The sequence below is a fragment of the Bombus huntii genome, chromosome 18, assembly GCF_024542735.1.
Source record: "Bombus huntii isolate Logan2020A chromosome 18, iyBomHunt1.1, whole genome shotgun sequence".
Taxonomy (NCBI): Eukaryota; Metazoa; Arthropoda; class Insecta; order Hymenoptera; family Apidae; genus Bombus; species Bombus huntii.
The window spans coordinates 5,450,188-5,468,549 of record NC_066255.1 but is presented as its reverse complement, the minus strand read 5'-3'; the positions used below and the strand labels follow the sequence as shown (position 1 = coordinate 5,468,549).

The window sequence follows — 18,362 nt, the reverse complement described above, 5'->3', positions numbered from 1 at the left end:
AGATCTAAAATAAAATCTATAATATCGAAAACCGTTTCATGGAATTTTCGAGGAAGGAGGATTGCTGTTTCCTCTAATCCTTTGCGTCTATAAATAATTAATAAATAATAACACGTAAACAATGTTTATACAAATTTCACACACGCACCGTGATCGTCCTGTCCGCGGATGTCCACAGAAAAATCACATATGCATTAAGTATTTTTGAGGTGCTACTAAATGTGATCGAACACTGTCTTGCATGAACCAAACACACTTTTCACACAAATTACTGATGATGATCATGATCATGTGCAATGGCGCATTATAATATTCATATCTATTCGATCGCATCGCTCTCTACGACTTTTACGATGTAAGCTGCTGCCCATTTATCGTTCGATGTGAGGGTTGCTGTGTAGCCGTTGCTTAGGCTGACCTACTTTCGTTCGCGCAAAGTTTGCTCGCGCACAGGAATATTTCGACTAATTTTTAATTTGCAATAACTAAAGGACAAAGCCGAAAATGCATTTTTTTAAATTCTTGATGTCCTTAAATTTTTTTATATCTGTAGCCGAACATCCTGTATGTAACTGGCATAAATCTACAGAACATATTTGGGTAATTACATAGTGAAACCGTAGAACCGTTACGTTCTCTCCAGATTCAACGACTTCTTAATACATATCTGAGACATTCACAAAAAACAATCGGTATCAGAACAGTGGATTCTGCTTTATCATCGTGCATCCGTGACGGCGTCTGTATTGGTTACCAGCGGTTGGAAAGGATGACCTAGTCAAACCCTAACGTTTATAGTAAGGAGCAAAACTGAACACATACTCGGAGTTTTTACGCATTGTTTGTGTCGAGGTTATTAGATGTATGAACAGAGAAACGCGTAGATAAATTGTAAAGTAGAAAATATATTTTAATACAGAAGTGTAAGTACAAGTAGGAATATAATTTGAGCTGATCCCGAACCGCACGCTAGCACTGTTACCTTATAACTGAAAGTCCCGAAGCCATCGTCGCCTGTCTACTGTCTATGGTCTGCCTTCGTTCCAGTCTATTGTCTATACGCTGTCAATGGATTCAGTGCTTGAGAAAACTAAAAAGACCAGATGTAGGATTTTCTTAGACGTGATGACCACTTCAACAGTTTGCATATAGAATACGAAAAAAGCAAAATATATAGTGTTTTATATACCTAAAAAATTTTATCGTGCGTGTTATAGTGATTCTTTCGGTAAATAAAAATTGTTTTCGTGAAATCAGTTTTGCACCGCAAGTAATTTTAAATGAAGATAGTAGTTGTTTGTAAACTTAATATTCAGTAACCTCTCGAACACATTTTAGCATGCTTGATGTAATATTCTCGCAATATTCCTGCGTGATGAATTACAATTGTCCCTGCTCTCGTTGCCATAAATCATTAAGGCTCATCATCCTATCCATTTGCCAACTACATTTTTATATGTGCTCAGACATTTTCTATAGGATTTAATTCTGAGCTTTGATCAGGTCATTCTATGGTTTGGAAGAGCTGAACCTGTAGCCAATTTTTCACATTCTTAATACTATAGGTTGTCTCAAAAGTTTCTTTCGTTTTATAAGAAGATAATAATGATGCTAACATTTTTTGTTTTATATTATTTTACTGAACTACGTATGATCCATTTTGTTATATTACTACAAAATGGGTCATACACATTTTTGGGACAGACTAATACGATACTTAGGGTCATTGTCGTGTTGAAATATGACGTCACTCTCTGATACCGACGTATTTTCAGCTGTTTCCAGTAAGTTTTCTTACAAAATGTCTTTATAGATCTATTGGTTCATCATTCCCTCGATTCGATGTAATGAACCTACACCGTATATTGTAATGCATCCTCGTATCATAATCAAACCGTCATCAAATTTAATTGTTTGCTTAACATGACGTGGCAATAGACTAGTTTCACTTCTTCTCTTTCAGCACCACAAACGTCTATCCAATGAAAATCGATTAAGTTTAGATTTCTCAGACCAAATCATTTTTTTCCACTGTTTAATAGTCCAAATATTATATATTTTTTTTTTTTTTTTTGCGAAACGTAGGCAGGCCTTGATATTGATCTTTGGAAAAACAGGCTTCTTTTTCTTTTCGATTACCATAAAATGAAATTCCTTTAGTGCTCTTCCAGCCATCTAATTACTAATTTTCTTTAACATATCTAATAATTTTCTAATAATTTTCCAGTTATTGATCCGATTGTTACAACGTCGGAGGTGATGTATCTTAATCCTCTCTTCTAATTAGAAGATAACAATTTCGGATGGTCTCAAAAAAATGTAGGGACATCGCTACAATATCGTTTCGATAAGAAAAGATTTCGCAAGCAACTTGTTTGTTGACAAACCATTTTTTAGTTGAAAGATAACACTATTCATCACGCTTCGCGATAATGATTTCATTACGAAATATTAAAGATGCTTTGATGTGTTTTATTGTAGAAACTACAACAGATTAATTGCTAATACAATTCTGATCCCGGGCATCAACATTAGTTGTTAACAAAGTTCATGTTTACACTAGTTGATTCCGACAGCTCTTTTTGCGGTACAAAACTGATTTCACGAAAACAATTTTTATTTACCAAAACAGTGATGATAACATGAACTTATATAATACTATATAATTTGCTTTTCTTGTGTTCTATATACAGACAATGAATAAAATACCATTTATATTAAAATGCTGAATGTGTATTCAGTTTTGCTCCTTACTATATCTTCTGTTTATGTATGCGCACAAGGGTGACACGAGCTTGAGTAAAGCTGCGTGCACAACTGCATACGCGACACTGTAAGAAATGTCTGTTATAATTAAAATAGAAATGAATATTATCAATGTAATGAGTCTGAGTTTGGGTTGGCCTTTTTACGCTAGTCGGCAACAATTGCAAGAGATGATAATAATATGCGAATAAATAATTGATATTATTTTACAAAATAGAGTAATTTTTATTATTTTACGCAAAAGTTGCCGATTTGCACTCACTTGATTAAAAAATTAACGCATACTCAAACGTAATAAATATATTGATAATATTAATTTTCAATTAAAATGTAACAGATATTTCTTACAGTTTCGCAGACGCAGTTGTGCGTGCAGCATTACTCGTGTTCGTGCTTTCATCCGAAGAATGCCGTTATTTAAATAATTCAAGACAAATAAATTCTTACTGAATAAGTTGTCCATATTCTCGAATAGCTGTGGTAATTTATTGGTGTTGCATTATATATATGGTATTCCATTATAAATTGAATTGCCCTGCTTTATCTATCTGTTTTTACAAGTTGAGACGTGAAAACGTGTTTCATTATTAACCGTATTAGCATACGTTATTAGACATGAAGCTATATAAATTCTTGGATATCTACAGCAATTACGGAATGGTTGATAGGTTTTTGATTGGCCAAACAGTGTTTCATGGCATGATGAATTTGCACTAAATACAACAAATGAATGATGAAGATATTATGATACTTATTGTATCAAAGGTCGAAATAGAGAACGTATGAAGACATTTAGAAATTGGTGCTTACAAAAATAACGTTTCACAATATACATCTTTGTGTATAAACTGCTTGCCGCTTCATTGCGTACCGTATAATACTGGGACTACCTCAGTAAGCACTTCCTCGCGAACAGCTGTCGGTTGGGCCAGCTTTTGCCGAGATATATGTATCTTGTGGGTTGAAAAACATTCTACGTAAACAGGAAGTGAAAACAAAATTGTCGAAACGAAACTGAAGTAATCGAACTATTGAAACAAAAATGGGGGGGGGGAATTAACAAAGATCGTCTTGTGACTGGGCAATGAATTTTTGGCAGAATTCAACGCATAAACAAGGAGATGTTTATTATATTAGTTTCCGATCGAAGTTTCACCACTTTAGTCACCGTCATTAAAGAACAGAGCAAACCAGGTATGCCAGTTATGTCTGACCGTTGGAATTTGTATAAATACTTAAACGAGGAAAGATACAAGCATCTAGCGATAAATCATAAAATGAACTTTGTTGATACGGACAACGGTGCTCATACATAAAACATAGAACGTATTTATAAAGATAGGAAAACGGGAAGTAATATTTCCTGCTACAGATCTCGCAAATATAACTTGAAATTAATTCCAATTTGCTTTTAAAATTAACGATACGATTAGATACGAACGATAGATTAATCTAACCAAGACTCAAAAAAGCTACGTATCGTTAAATATACATATGTATAGTAATAAAAATATTTTTATGTATATCTCGAAAACTAAAGTCGAGCGACTGTAACATGTAAAGGAAAAAGTTGTTCAGAATGACCTTGACAACATGCTTCAAGGTCATTGGAATCGACGAGTCGCCCCTGTTCCATATAATTTCCTATATTTTTATATACATAAAAAATTCGAAAAAACTACACCAATTTTAGAAAAGTTATTCTGTTTTAAGAAATGTTGGAAGATTTTCGTGAGTCAACGTATGTATCGTGTTACGTAAGTTATCGATACGTTTAATGCACACTGTGTGGACACTGTATATACACGTCGAACGCAGTTAACTGGTTAAAAACAGCGAAATCTCGACCGAACAAGAAGGCCATTATCACGATTGTGTTAATTTTCTAAACTATTTCATTTATTAGTATTCGTTTATATCGTAATATGTTGAATTCGTTGGAGCGTGTATTCACCTCTTCTTTGTTTGTAATGAACGGTTATGTAGTCATCTGAAAATGAGATTAGATATTAATCTCAGCTCCTTGTGATTTTCTGATAGTTTGCTTGTTTTAAGAATTGGAATACTTATTCGAATAATACTTTAATACTTTTTAATCTATTCTAATTTATAATGATTCGTTATTTAAGCAAAGATTTGAAGACACGTGTTTCGATATTAATATTGGAATAAAAAAGATTTGTTCTTTGAGAAGAGACGGTATTTTTTTAGTTAGAATTAAATTGTAGTAAATTCACATGAAAGATGCATTCACGGAAAAACTGTAAAACTGCAAGAAGCCACTGAATTTAATTTGTGACAATACGAAATGTTATTCGAAAAATCGCAATGTCAATCAAACAAAATTAATTTGAAAAGAAAGTGGAAGAATGGTAACCTTTAATGAGATAGAGGTAATTTATGTTAAACATTACTAATAGATCACTATTTCATAACATTATTATGTGTATATTATTCGTTAGACTAGTTAAAATAAAAAAGAAAAAAGAGTAGGAAAATACTGCTGAGCATTTTCGTAATATTAATCGCTATTACAACTTTCAATTGTTTCGTATAAGCATTGAAGCTGCGCAGTACATATTTGCCACACAAACTCACCGCTTCTGTCTGCACGATGCAACGAGTCGTACATTTTCTTATACCATTTTGTTTGATTATTCTCCTTGACTTCCTAAAATTTTAGTTCTTTAATCAAATGATGCAAACATGAAGAAAATTCATTAATTCTAAAATAAAAGTCAATGAGGTTTCTTATTCGTAACGGCAGGATGTTAAAAAATGTTAAATATCATAGCTAAATGCATTAGTTTTAAAACGGCATGGTAAATAATTTTCGTGATTCAATATTATATGTACATATGTATTTTAATTGAATGGTTTTTACGTCATTGAATCGTTTAAATAATTTTTTGCCATATACAGCATTCGACTGAGAAAAACGCAAAACTATCGTAATAACAGATCTTCAATAATTTTGCTACCAGTATTTACTAATTACTTCTGTTCTTAATTTTGTGTATGATAAGAAATTTACTTTTAGAATTTAAAATTGTATAATTCATTTTGCAGATATAAGATGTGTCTCAACAATTTTGAGTACTTTAAAGGTTTGCCTTTTCAAATATATGGAAAAATTTTATTTACAGAATTTTTATGATGTGAAGGAAGCTATAAGACATGCCAATAATAATTCTTACTTCATTAAATGAAAGATTTCCAAAACTTTGGACGTCATTTTTATCTAAGAAACAAATTAATTAATAATTTATACATGATAAATTATATTCTTTGAATTAATAAAGGATAATATATTCCTTTGTAAATAAAGATTTTCCATGCATCTAGAACTAACGAAGGTATTCGAAGTAATCAAAATTTATTGGGACACCCTACATATATGTACATATTACACAAATCCTGATATTTATTTAATCCCACACTGTGATGTAAAGATTTTAATATTTATAAATACGGTGCAGTTCATAGAATAAAATTAAATTTTATGAAAGTAAATAATAATGTGGAAAAATTACTTGCAGTTAATTAACTTAACTATACAGCAGACGTTCGTATGAATGTGACAGTTATAAATATTGTAAATGATCCTCTATAACACTATGTGACATCTCACTAAAATACCTTAACGTTTAAATTTTATTTTTGTTATATTTTAATATATGTATATTTTATTATTACTAATCAATATTTTATTTATTAATTATATTTAAATTTTATTTTAATTGTTTATCACTAGACTGCAGATGTTCATATAAAATTTAAATATGTAAAAATTTACAGAATACATATTATTATAAAAAAATATATAAAAGTAGAGTGTATTTGTCATAATATTTAAGTAAATGAAACAAATTTCTGTATTCAACTTAAAATTGCATAAACATTCGTAGTATATTTATCACTATATATATATTTATATTAGTTTAAAATTATACAGAAACAAATGACCTCGTAATAGCAGTTCAAATTGAAGTAGAAAGTCACGAACAATTTTTAATTTCTTTCTGTCTTCAAACGAAAAGAAATCTAGTTATAGAGGGTTGATATAAGCATATATGGAAACCAAGTTATTAAGAATTATTTGAGCTAAAATTTAATATTGCAATGAAAGAATCATATTTTAAATTTAGTTGTTTCTAAATAACATAAGATACACAGTAAAAAGTCAATATTACAGTAAGGGATTAATAATATGTTTAAAGAGATCTTAATACATTAATGAACCTAAATTCTAAAATTTTTCACTAACTCTTAACCAGAGACGGATGCAGAGACCTACCGATCTTAAAACGAGAGGAATACCCTCCTTAGATGTTGGGCCAATACCATTGAATTTTCGAGGACTCAAATCGGCCATCTTCTTTGGCGGTTCATTTTCTGTTTCTGGCTCGCTCTCGTACTCTTTCTTCACGTTGTAAACTGAGCGAACATCAGCTTAATTTCATAATGCGGTAACCGGGAAAGAATCGTTTCACACGAATTTTATCGAGAATGTAAAGAATGATTTATCACACCACGCGTAACGTCAACATTCACGGGAATTCTTCACACAACACAGGATGAAGGTAAATTACACTTTAAAAAGTAATTCACGGGTGAATCCACGAAACACAGTTTATAGATACGGTCAAACTCAAATTACGTGTTCGGTACACGTCATAAAATATATGTTCGACGGTTACGAATCTATGAAAAATGTACTCACTGATCTCGCCTGGACTAATTATCGGCTTTTCGTCGCTCGGAGGTCGTTTTATCGTTTCGGTCTCCTCCAGATAGGCTGCTCCTTTCGGTAATTGGCCCTCTAAAATTGCATAAAATAATAATTATTTTCGTATAAAAATTAGTAAATAACGTTATAGAAATAAAATAACTTTCTTAAGCGAAAACCAATTATAAAAAGGAAATAATGTTAATAGTATATGTTAATGTTCGAATAGAAACGAAAGATTATTACGTGATACAAGTTCAATACTGCGTTTAAAAATTATAGAGGTAATATTTCGCTCAGAACAGGTAATTTGTTTGAAAATATTTATTATATGTAATATACAGGGTGATAGAAAAGGTTCCTATACTTAAAGGACTTACAGTACCCAGGAATAAAAAATGTCTAATCGATATAAGTCCTAAAAGCAATGCTCTCGGTATAAAATCAATTTTTATTATTTACTAGCGTTCTGTATCACAATTGATTCTCTTCGCGACACATTTAATTTATACAAAAATTCAAGATGCACTTACAGTACAGATCTTCATAATTGATATTCGATATATCTTCTCTCTATTGCTACATACATCTATGGATCGACGTACAATTTCAAATATCCTTTCCTTGTCACGTATTCTTACAACGCGCATTTTCTATTCGTTATCATAAGTCCAACACATTATTTATCGGTTATGAGTAGGCAAAAATCTTTAAACACTCCTACATAAAGAATCCAGAGGATTTAAGTCAGACGATCGAGACCATTCTGCAGGATTTTCTCGTCTCATCTACCTTTCTCCAAGGGTTTGATTTAGACTTCAACTTAGCCATTTATTAATAGGCTCTGATTAAAAAATTCAAGGAGAATCTTTCTTGATGCCTTGATTCAATAGTTGCGTAAGGACTTTCATCTGACCATCCATAGCTATTATGAGAATTTGTAATCCCATTCCTGCTACCCAATTCAGCCACATCAGTAAAGAGTACAATATAAAGGGTACGGTTCGGTGAATCGATAGTTGAAGGCTTTCGAGTTCTTAGATTCTGTTCTACCATCCTCAAAACACGTTCTTCCGTATCAGCGATAGAAACAGAAACAAATCGCAGCCACCCAACGTTAGTATGACATGACGCAAAATAATCAAATTTACATACACGTTGTAAAAGCTTTTATGTTAGGAGATGGAATGTGGCTGTTGGCATTTTTCTGCGTACAAGTTACGGGTTGCATGTGTTCCCATTGGCAAGGTCACGCACAAAATACATATTTGTCATTTCCATATTAGAAAAATAATGGACATTATTAACAATATAGGAATAATGAGTACCGAACTGGGCGAATAATAAAGATTCCTTGTTGATATTAGTAATAACCTTGTGTTTACAACATTTTACTCGTAATGAACAGTTCTAATTTTTCTGTGTCAGAAGCGAAATGTGATCAGGACATGGAGCGCTAATAAATGATAAACGTTGATTTTACATTGAAAGGATTGCTTTTAGGATTTTAGAATAGAATTTCATTGATTAGACATTGTCTTATTTTAGATTAAACTCTCAGCAAGTACTATAAACACTTCAAATGTGAGACATACCATCCTGTATATAATTCACTTGATTATTATATGCATCAGTTTCATATGAGTTTTGTGAGTTGTGTGAGTTTCATGTACAAAATATAGAATATAAATATAATGCATTTATATATCATTAAGTAATTATATGTAATATTATATGTATAATATATAATTGAACATATATACAGGGTGGTTGGTAACTGGTGGTACAAGCGGAAAAGGGGTGATTCTACGCGAAAAAAGAAGTCGAAAATATAAAATAAAAATTTTTTTTTTAATTCTTTTTTTTTTAAATTTTTCCATCGAGATAACGATCTACAGTGAGATCCGTTATAACGATACGCGATAAAGTGCACGCGTACCGAGCAAAAAATTCAAAGTCGATTTTCTCGAAAACAAAGTCTCGAACGAAATTTTTTATTCTATATTTTCGACTTCTTTTTTTCGCGTAGAATCACCCCCTTTCCGCTTGTATCACCAGTTACCAACCACCCTGTATATATATAATTAAAATAGAAAACTATATATACAGAGCCATGTACCTTACTCGGAACCTGCGAAACAAGCGCAAGAACTCGGAAAATGGCAACATTGCTCTAATAAAAAGACACATGAATTCCTTCAATTTAACATAATTGCTGAAATTAACGGTTGTATTACAATATTCTTACAATACATATTATTCTAACCTTCGTTCGCATCCTATTAAAGTTACTCTTATTATCTTACTTCTTTTCATAGTGTGTTGCTACATACGTACTTACTGTTAGTAACATCGTTATCTTACAGTCCTGTGTGCCAGCTTTATCTACTAACATCAACATATTGATGCATTTTACATGTCGCTCGTACTCTAACGACTTTATTAATACACCTGCTTTCATTTTTCTAGAACATGTATATCTTAAATTTATCCCATTCCTCATTTCATCCTTTAGAAAATAGTCCTTCCACTTGATGTTTTTGTTCGATTCGTTATATTTTCCTTTTTAACTCGGTCAATTGTAGCATTGCTATCTATTTTTGATCATACTAATCTATATTTATTTTCTAAACCTAGATTGTCTATTAAACTTACAATCCATTTAACTTAACTATCACATATTGCTATAAGTTGTACTTCGCACCATGAAAAAGCCACCAAGTTCTGTTTCTTGCTCTTTCTACTCACTAAGCTGGTTGTTATTTTTATTGAGTACCCACTGTAGGATTTTGCGTCCGATGTAACGCTCCAGTCTGCATCTGTAGTCGCGTTTATGCTATACCCTACTCTTCTGTAGTGAAATCTATGATCTTTGGTACCTGTACCTTCTCAACGCCTTTAAATGGATTTAGGGTTTTGGCTGTATTGGAATAACTTGCTTGTACAGAACGATATGTTAGGCCCTGAGCCTACAAACAGATCCCCAAGCATTTCCCGATATATCTGCGTGTCTACCGTTGTGGGATTATCGCGAATGTCTAAATTTTGTTGTGAATCTATCGGTGTCTTTACTGGATTGCACTAATTTGTATTAAGAATCTTATCTGTATAACTTGTCTGAAACAAACTTAATTCTAATTCATTCTCCTCGATCTTCATGTTTAAGAAATTAATATTTTGGTTCTGAAGTAACTCTATTTGCTTATTAATTCCTCTTACTGTCATAGGATGTCATATATTAGAAATAGTTCTAATTTCCTTGACTATACTTAACATGCATATGCGCATGCACACACAACATATGCATATAATAATATTATACTATTTCTATCCTAAATTTTATGAACGCATGGGTCTTCCTCTAATCTTGGCATTCCTAAATCATTCGTTCCTAAGAACATCATTTATGTTTTGATTCCAGTGATATCCTAGCTGGGGTAGTCCATATATACTTCTATTCAAGTACAGACTTTGTCTCGAGTCTTTGTAAATCCTGGGAGTTATTCCACATTATAACATAAACTTCTTCATTTATCTTATTATGTAAATATGCGCATTTTACATCAAACTGCTTTATTTTTAAATTATATATAATGGTTAATGCCGATATAGCCTTAACAGTCTCTAGTTTTATCACCAGTGCAGAGGATACTTCACAATGTACTCTTAACTTTAGCTGACAACCGATCTATTTTTATACAGTACTACTTTGTTGAGGACACGGAATTTGACATGGAATATCTACTTGCTCTTTATAACTCCCATTTGAGTTTTTCTCGGTACCAAGTTCCACACGTTACGCTGCTCCATGGACATTATTTATTCATTCATCGCCTTCTTCCAGTTTTCTGTTTCTCCTGAAGTCACTGCCACATCTTCATTGTTAGAAATCAATATGTTACATAACATCACATTATTTGCCTGTTCCATTTTCCTACTCCTCGCCTTTGTGTTCTTTCCTTTGTTTGAAACTTATTCTATGTTCTAAATCTGATAATTTTTCCTTTATATGTTATCTCATGTGATTCCTGTTCTGTACATTATCATCACACAGGCTATCACTAATTTCCTACTGTTGATTCTCTACGTCCTCTTCCATGTCTTCAATCAACGGTGTTATCTGTTTTTCATCCTCACGGTATTCTTTTGTGCTTCCTTCAACATATCTTGTTTTTCCCGAGTCACTTTCATATCCACCTTCCTGTAACAGCTTAGAACCGCTGACTTCTTTATTCAATTTTACCGCCCTCACCATCTCTATTTCCTTACTTTTCAGATCATATATTCTATAAGCTGTTCTTTACATATCCTTACAGATATTCTCTTTGCTCTTTTATCTAACTTATTTCTTGCCTCTTTGGGTATATAATAGTATGTGATACTCCTAAATATCTTCAAATACAAAGCAGTCGGCTTCTTACCTACTTACTCTTCTAGTGGTGTTGCCATTTTGTTTACACCGGTTGGCGTTATATTTATGGTACATGCTACAGTCACGACTATTTCTGCTCAAAAATCTCCCAAGAGATGCGCGTCTATCAGCATCGCTCGCATTTTGTCTTCCAAAATTTTTCATCATTCGTATTCCAAAAGTGTTTACACTTTCTCCACTCCCCAAACGTTTAAAATTAAATCCCTTGAAACAAATGAAAAGACTAGAATGAAACGTATTATAAGAGAATTGTAATAAAATCATTAATTAGTAATTATATTAGGTTGTCCGGAAATTTCTTTCCGTTTTTTTAATAGCAGGTAAGTATAAAATATATTTCCTCCTGTGTACTTTTCTTAAATAATGTATGATCCTTTCTCTTCTACCACATTTTGCCATCTCTCCGGGAGCCTCATAATGCCATTTTTCACTGAGAGGGCACTTATCTCGACTCGACCAAGATCGCTTACGCGCGGTGTTGTCGCAGAGAATTCAACTTCCACCCCCAGTAATAAACTTTTTTAAAAATGGTACTCTTTTGTTGCGTTGAATTAGCAAATCGCATGTCGAGATTCGATTCAGGGGATTGCTCTCCGTCAGTTGATGGGAAACCTACACTTCGTAGCGATTAACATACCCAAGCTTTGTTAAATGCTCATGAATCGTTATTCGCGAAATGTTTAAAGTATCTGTTATCTCACGAACACTAGATCTTGGGTTTTCATCGAGGTAGGCCTTGATAAGGTCAGTATCAGTGGTGGATGGACGTTCGCTGCGATCTTCATTTTTTCAGATTAAAATTTCCGGCTCTAAAGTTCCTAAAACAATTCCGGACTGTTTGAACAGTTATAAACCGATCACCACAAACGTCACAAATCACCTTTGCAGTGTTTTTAGGCGTACTGTCTTTTTTAAAGCAATGAAACATAACGGGACGAAAATGCATCTTTTGGTCTTCCATATTTCATCACGCAAAAAACACTCGATGCACTTTCTACTAACGTCGAGAACTGCTCTCTTGCCTTACCAGAGGATAACTAGTGACCACACAATTGACGGTAGAGTGATCTGGTGGTTTGTTTACACGAGCAGAACGAAATAAGGCCCCGAGCGGCGAGCGGGAAAAAAACTTTCCTGACGACCTAATATTATCATATAATTTTATATTCTAAGGAATTCATGTGTTTTATATTGAAATTTAACTTCCAAAATCCATAACATATATGGTTACTATTACAATCATACATCGATTTTAAATCAGCCGTCTGTCTGAAAAGTAACTATGTACAATATTATTATTTACATCCTCACAAACATCTAGACTCTTTTTTTACTTCGTTGAGCTAGGATAATTCATCATTAACATGTTAAATATTTTCTTTTATATACGTTGTAATTTAAAATTTGTCAACGACCGCATTCTATAAATTGGTCGCTATTATCTGGCTTCGAATCGCTATGCTATGAATACATTGACTGCAAGAACGAGAAACGAAGGAGTACGTGAGATACACCTTATAGAGTTCACGTTCAGACAAGTGGAAATTCTTTGTAATAACTTTTTAAAACTCTACAAAATTTGTAATTCATGTAACTCGACATGGCTGAGCATCTGTAGCCTGGTGTTGTAAATATTGATCGCGACGATATTGTAACGTCAATCCACATCAGAGACCAGGCCGCTGTCACGACCGGCTCACTTTAAAATCGGAGATAAAGATGTGGCATGTATAAACAATGTATATCGCCCAAGTGCCTAATGAGCCATCAATATCCCAACGATCCTTCCGCTGAATATTCGAGGAGAAGGCCTGCGTGGCGGTGATCGCGGATGCCTAACAAACTCAAGGATAGTGGGGATATTGAGGGGTGACAAAAGACAAATAACCGAATCCGATCGGAAGTCGAGTTGTAAGTCTCAGTCTTGGATAGTCACGCCTAGAGCTCGGAAGAAATATTGTGAATTGTGTTAGAAGAAAAATAAAGTTTTTTTCTATTTTTTTTTTTTTTTTTTGTTGTTGTTCTCTTGTGTTATTTTACGTGACAATATCAAGTAAACGAGTGAAAGGGGCAATTCATTCATCACTCTTCACGATAACCCGGTCGGAGCTAATTTTTAAAAACCCTATAAAGGATCCCGATAATTGTATCCGAGTGAATCGCGTGTTCCGAGATAAATGGATATATAACAATCACTTTTGCTCCAATTTTAAAAATAGTTATTCTGTTATCTTTTTCAAAGTGTACGATTACGAGTGACATTAATTGTATACATTTATAAATGCCTCAGAAATAGGAAATAAAAAATATATAAAAATATATAAAAAAGATATATATTGTTGAAGTGGTTACCACTTCTAAGAAAACTCTACATCTGGTCTTTTTTAGTTTTCTCAAGCACTGAAGCCATCGACAGCGCGTAGACAAAAGACTGCGACGAAGTCAGGCCATAAACAGTAGACAGGCGACGTTGGCTTCGGGGTTTTTCAGTTATTAGGTAACAAAGCTAGCGTGCGGATCTGGACCAGCTCAAATTGTATTTTTACTTATTATACTTCTATTTAAATATATTTTCTACCTTACAATTTATCCACGTGTTTTCTCTGTTTACACACCGAATAACCTCAACAGGTTATGGGCCCAGGGCTGTAAATTGCAAGGTAGCAACGTGAAGTGAATAAATTGTTAAAGTGTTGTGCTTAGTAAAATAAGGGATAGTGCTAAAATGGAATCAGCAAGTGCGAAGGTCGAGATGTTACGCGGCGAAGAAAATTGGCTCCAGTGGCGTTTTGTTATGCGTGCACTTTTGGAGGAAGATGACCTGATCAACGTGTGTGAAGGGAATTTGTGTCATCCAGGTAACAGCGCGGAGAAAGAAATCGCTCGTGGAAGATTTTTGAAAGCAGATCGATTAGCGAGAAAATTAATCGTGACCTCAGTAGGAAAGAAACCGTTGGATCTTCTTTTATGTTGCACGACAGCACATGAAATGTGGAAAAAGCTGAATACAGTATATGACATGAAGTCGGATGAGAATTTAAATATGGTCCAGAAGCAGTTCTTCGAATTTAAATGGGAAGAATCTGAAAATGTCTCTTACAACCTATCAAAGTTGGAACTCATAGCAGCGAAGATGAAAGCCCTTGGGAGTGAAATTGGCGAGAAAATGCTGATAACACGCATTTTATCGGTGTTACCAAACAAATTCGATCATTTTCACAGTGCGTGGGATTCCGTGGAAGAAGAAAAGAAAACCTTAGACAGGCTTAGTACCAGGCTGATGACGGAAGAAATTAGATGGAAGAAAGACGACCAGGAAACATCGGTGGCACTGGTAACAAAAGGTAATAATTATAAAAGGGAACAGCAGAAGCAGTCAAGTAAACGTGAATACGAGAAACAAGGACCAAGTTGCTTTAACTGTGGAAAAGTTGGCCATCTAAAGAAGGATTGCTTTAGATGCTTTATATGCAAAAGGAAAGGCCACACCAGCAAAAACTGTTTTAAAAATAACAAAAGAAGCAACAGTAGAGACAACCAGGAACCTAGAAACCAAAATCGGGATCACAGCGGAATTGGTCTATTAAGAAGTACCTCAGCGATACAAACGGCAAACCCTGATGTTTGGATAATCGACTCAGGAGCTACGGATCACATGACAGGACGACGGGAATGGTTCAGCGTTTTCGAAGAATTCGATAACACGGTGAAGATAGAGATCGGCGATGTTCATGGATGCGTGCGGCAAAGGAAAAATCAGAGTAGAGACTTTTGTGGACGGCAAATGGGTAACATGTACAATGAACGATGTTCTATACGTACCAGGTATGAAAAGAAATCTGTTTTCGATTAGATCTGTCGCAAGAAGGGGCATAGATTTTTGTATTTCAAAGGAAGGGACCAATTGCATATTTTTACAAAATCAGAAAATAATAGCAAGAGGTTCTGTTATCGGAAATTTGTATAAAGTAGATATGCGAGTTATCATACCGTCAGTTTGTAATTTTAGCAATAGAGCGGAGTCAAACGCGGACACATTGCAGTTATGTGCACGATCGGCTATGTCATCAGAACATCAGACATATTAAAGAATTCTTAAAGAATTCAAATATGAAAGTTGTAGAGGATAATAACTTTTTCTGTGAAGGTTGCGCGTACGGGAAACAGCATAGATCGAGTTTTCACGAGAAAATCAATCGGGCGACTAAACCTCGCGAAATTATTTATACGGATGTATGTGGACCTATGGAAGTCGAGTCATTAGGCAAGAAACTGTATTTTCTGACATTTAAAGATGATTTTTCAAAATTCACAAAGATTTACTTCTTACGACGTAAGTCAGAAGTAATTGAAAAACTAAAAAACTTTTGCCTAGAAGTTGAAAATCAATTTAAGGATAAAATTAAAGAAATTCATAGTGATGGAGGGAAAGAATTCCAAAATAAAGAAGTCAAAGAATTTTTAAGAAGTCAGGGAATTAGGCACACGATTAACGTCCCATACACTCCTGAACAGAATGGTGTCGCAGAAAGGGAAAATAGAACAATAGTAGAGGCAGGTCGGTCGATGCTATATTCGAAACCAAATCTACCGCTGTTCTTATGGGCCGAAGCCATGAACACAGCAGTACATGTCATAAATAAGACGGGGCCGACAAGACAAGATAAGAAAACACCATATGAACTGTGGTACGGGAAACCGCCGAATTTAGAAAAGTTTAGGGTTTTCGGTACTGAGTGCTTTGCTCACATACCTGCGGAGAAAAGGACAAAACTTGACAAAAAGGCTAACAAAGGATATTTGGTAGGCTATTTAGATGACGGACGAGGGTATCGAGTGTACGTGCCAACAGTAAAAAATGTAATATTAAGCCGTGACGTAATATTTAAGCCTGAACTAGAAAATGCGAAATTCGTAAAATTAAGTTTACCGAAAATTGTCGAGCGCGAAGATGTGAGTGCGCAGAGCGATAGAGCATGTACGTATGAAAGTGCAGAGAGTGAACATGAAAAACAACCTCATGGAACTAGCGACAATGTGAGACAATTGAGAGATAGAGATAAGATCAAACGAACCGATTTTTATGGTAACCCAGTAACGTACGTGGCGGAAAAATTACCGGTGGATTTTAACGAAGCGATGAGATCCGAAAAGAAAGAGTTATGGGAAACAGCTATGAATGATGAAATGAAATCGCACCATGAAAATAAGACGTGGATACTTGTAGAAAAACCTAAAGATCAGAAGGTACTTAGCAATAGGTGGGTTTTAACGATAAAGCTAAATCCGGACAACTCGGAACGATACAAAGCGCGACTTGTAATAAGAGGGTGTTCACAGAAAGAAGGCATAGATTATAAGGAAACATATAGTCCCGTTGCTCGGTTTGACACAATTAGATTAATGCTCAGTATTACAGCCAAAAATAATTTACACCTCGGACAGTTCGACATTAAAACCGCATTCTTATATGGAAGTCTGAAAGAAGATATTTATATGAAACAACCTAAAGGTTATGATGATGGTACAAATCGGATTTGTAAATTGCTAAAAAGCCTATATGGCTTAAAGCAGTCTCCAAGATGTTGGACGGAACGTTTCACAAAATTTATCTCGAACTTAAAATTTTATCAGAGTAACGCAGATCCTTGTTTTTATATTTATACAGAAGACGACAAATTAATGTTGATGACCATATACGTAGACGATGGACTGGTAGCAGCTTCAGACGAATCTTTAATTGATAAATTCTTCGATGATTTAAATAAAGAATTCAAAATTACGAGTTCGAAAGAAGTAAAGAGTTTTCTTGGACTTGAAATTAATAGATTAGAAGATGGTTCAATATTCATTCATCAGAGTAGGTATATCGAAAACATATTGGAAAAATTTAATATGAATGAGGCAAACAGTGTTTCTACACCTATCGAGACTAATTGGAACGAAAGTAACATAGGCGATAATGATTGTAACGCACCATACAGAGAAGCCGTAGGGAACTTAATGTTTTTACAAACCGTAAGTAGGCCAGATATTAGTTTTGCAATAAATATAGCGGCGAGACACTTAGAGAATCCAAACCAGTATCAATGGAAATTAGTCAAACGAATTTTGCGCTACATAAAAGGGACCGCAGACATGGGACTCTTATATACAAAAGCAGGCAGTCTCGAAACCTTTAGCGACGCTGACTATGCAGGCGACAAAGAAACAAGAAAGTCGACATCAGGCGTTGTATGTAAGTATGCGAATGCGGCCATCACATGGCAATGTAAGCGACAACAATGTATAGCTCTATCTACGACCGAAGCTGAATATGTCAGTGCAGCCTCAGGAGCGAAAGAAATTATGTGGCTAAAGAAAATATTTCTTGAATGTAAATTAGAGATCCTTAAGTATATGCTATGTGTAGACAACACTAGTGCCGTGAAATTA

The 18,362-nt window shown here is 34.2% G+C and overlaps 1 protein-coding gene across 1 annotated transcript in view; it reads right to left on the bottom strand.

The window, feature by feature from the left end:
• The window catches only part of LOC126875523 (uncharacterized), a 422,308-nt gene that overhangs the window by 125,422 nt on the left and 278,524 nt on the right, over positions 1–18,362 (bottom strand). The window contains exons 13-16 of the mRNA XM_050638500.1: positions 7,490–7,588; positions 7,064–7,203; positions 5,365–5,437; positions 4,721–4,756 (exon numbers count right to left, since the gene is read on the bottom strand). Coding sequence (XP_050494457.1) covers positions 4,721–4,756; positions 5,365–5,437; positions 7,064–7,203; positions 7,490–7,588 — 348 coding nt within the window. The remainder of the gene's footprint in view (positions 1–4,720; positions 4,757–5,364; positions 5,438–7,063; positions 7,204–7,489; positions 7,589–18,362) is intronic.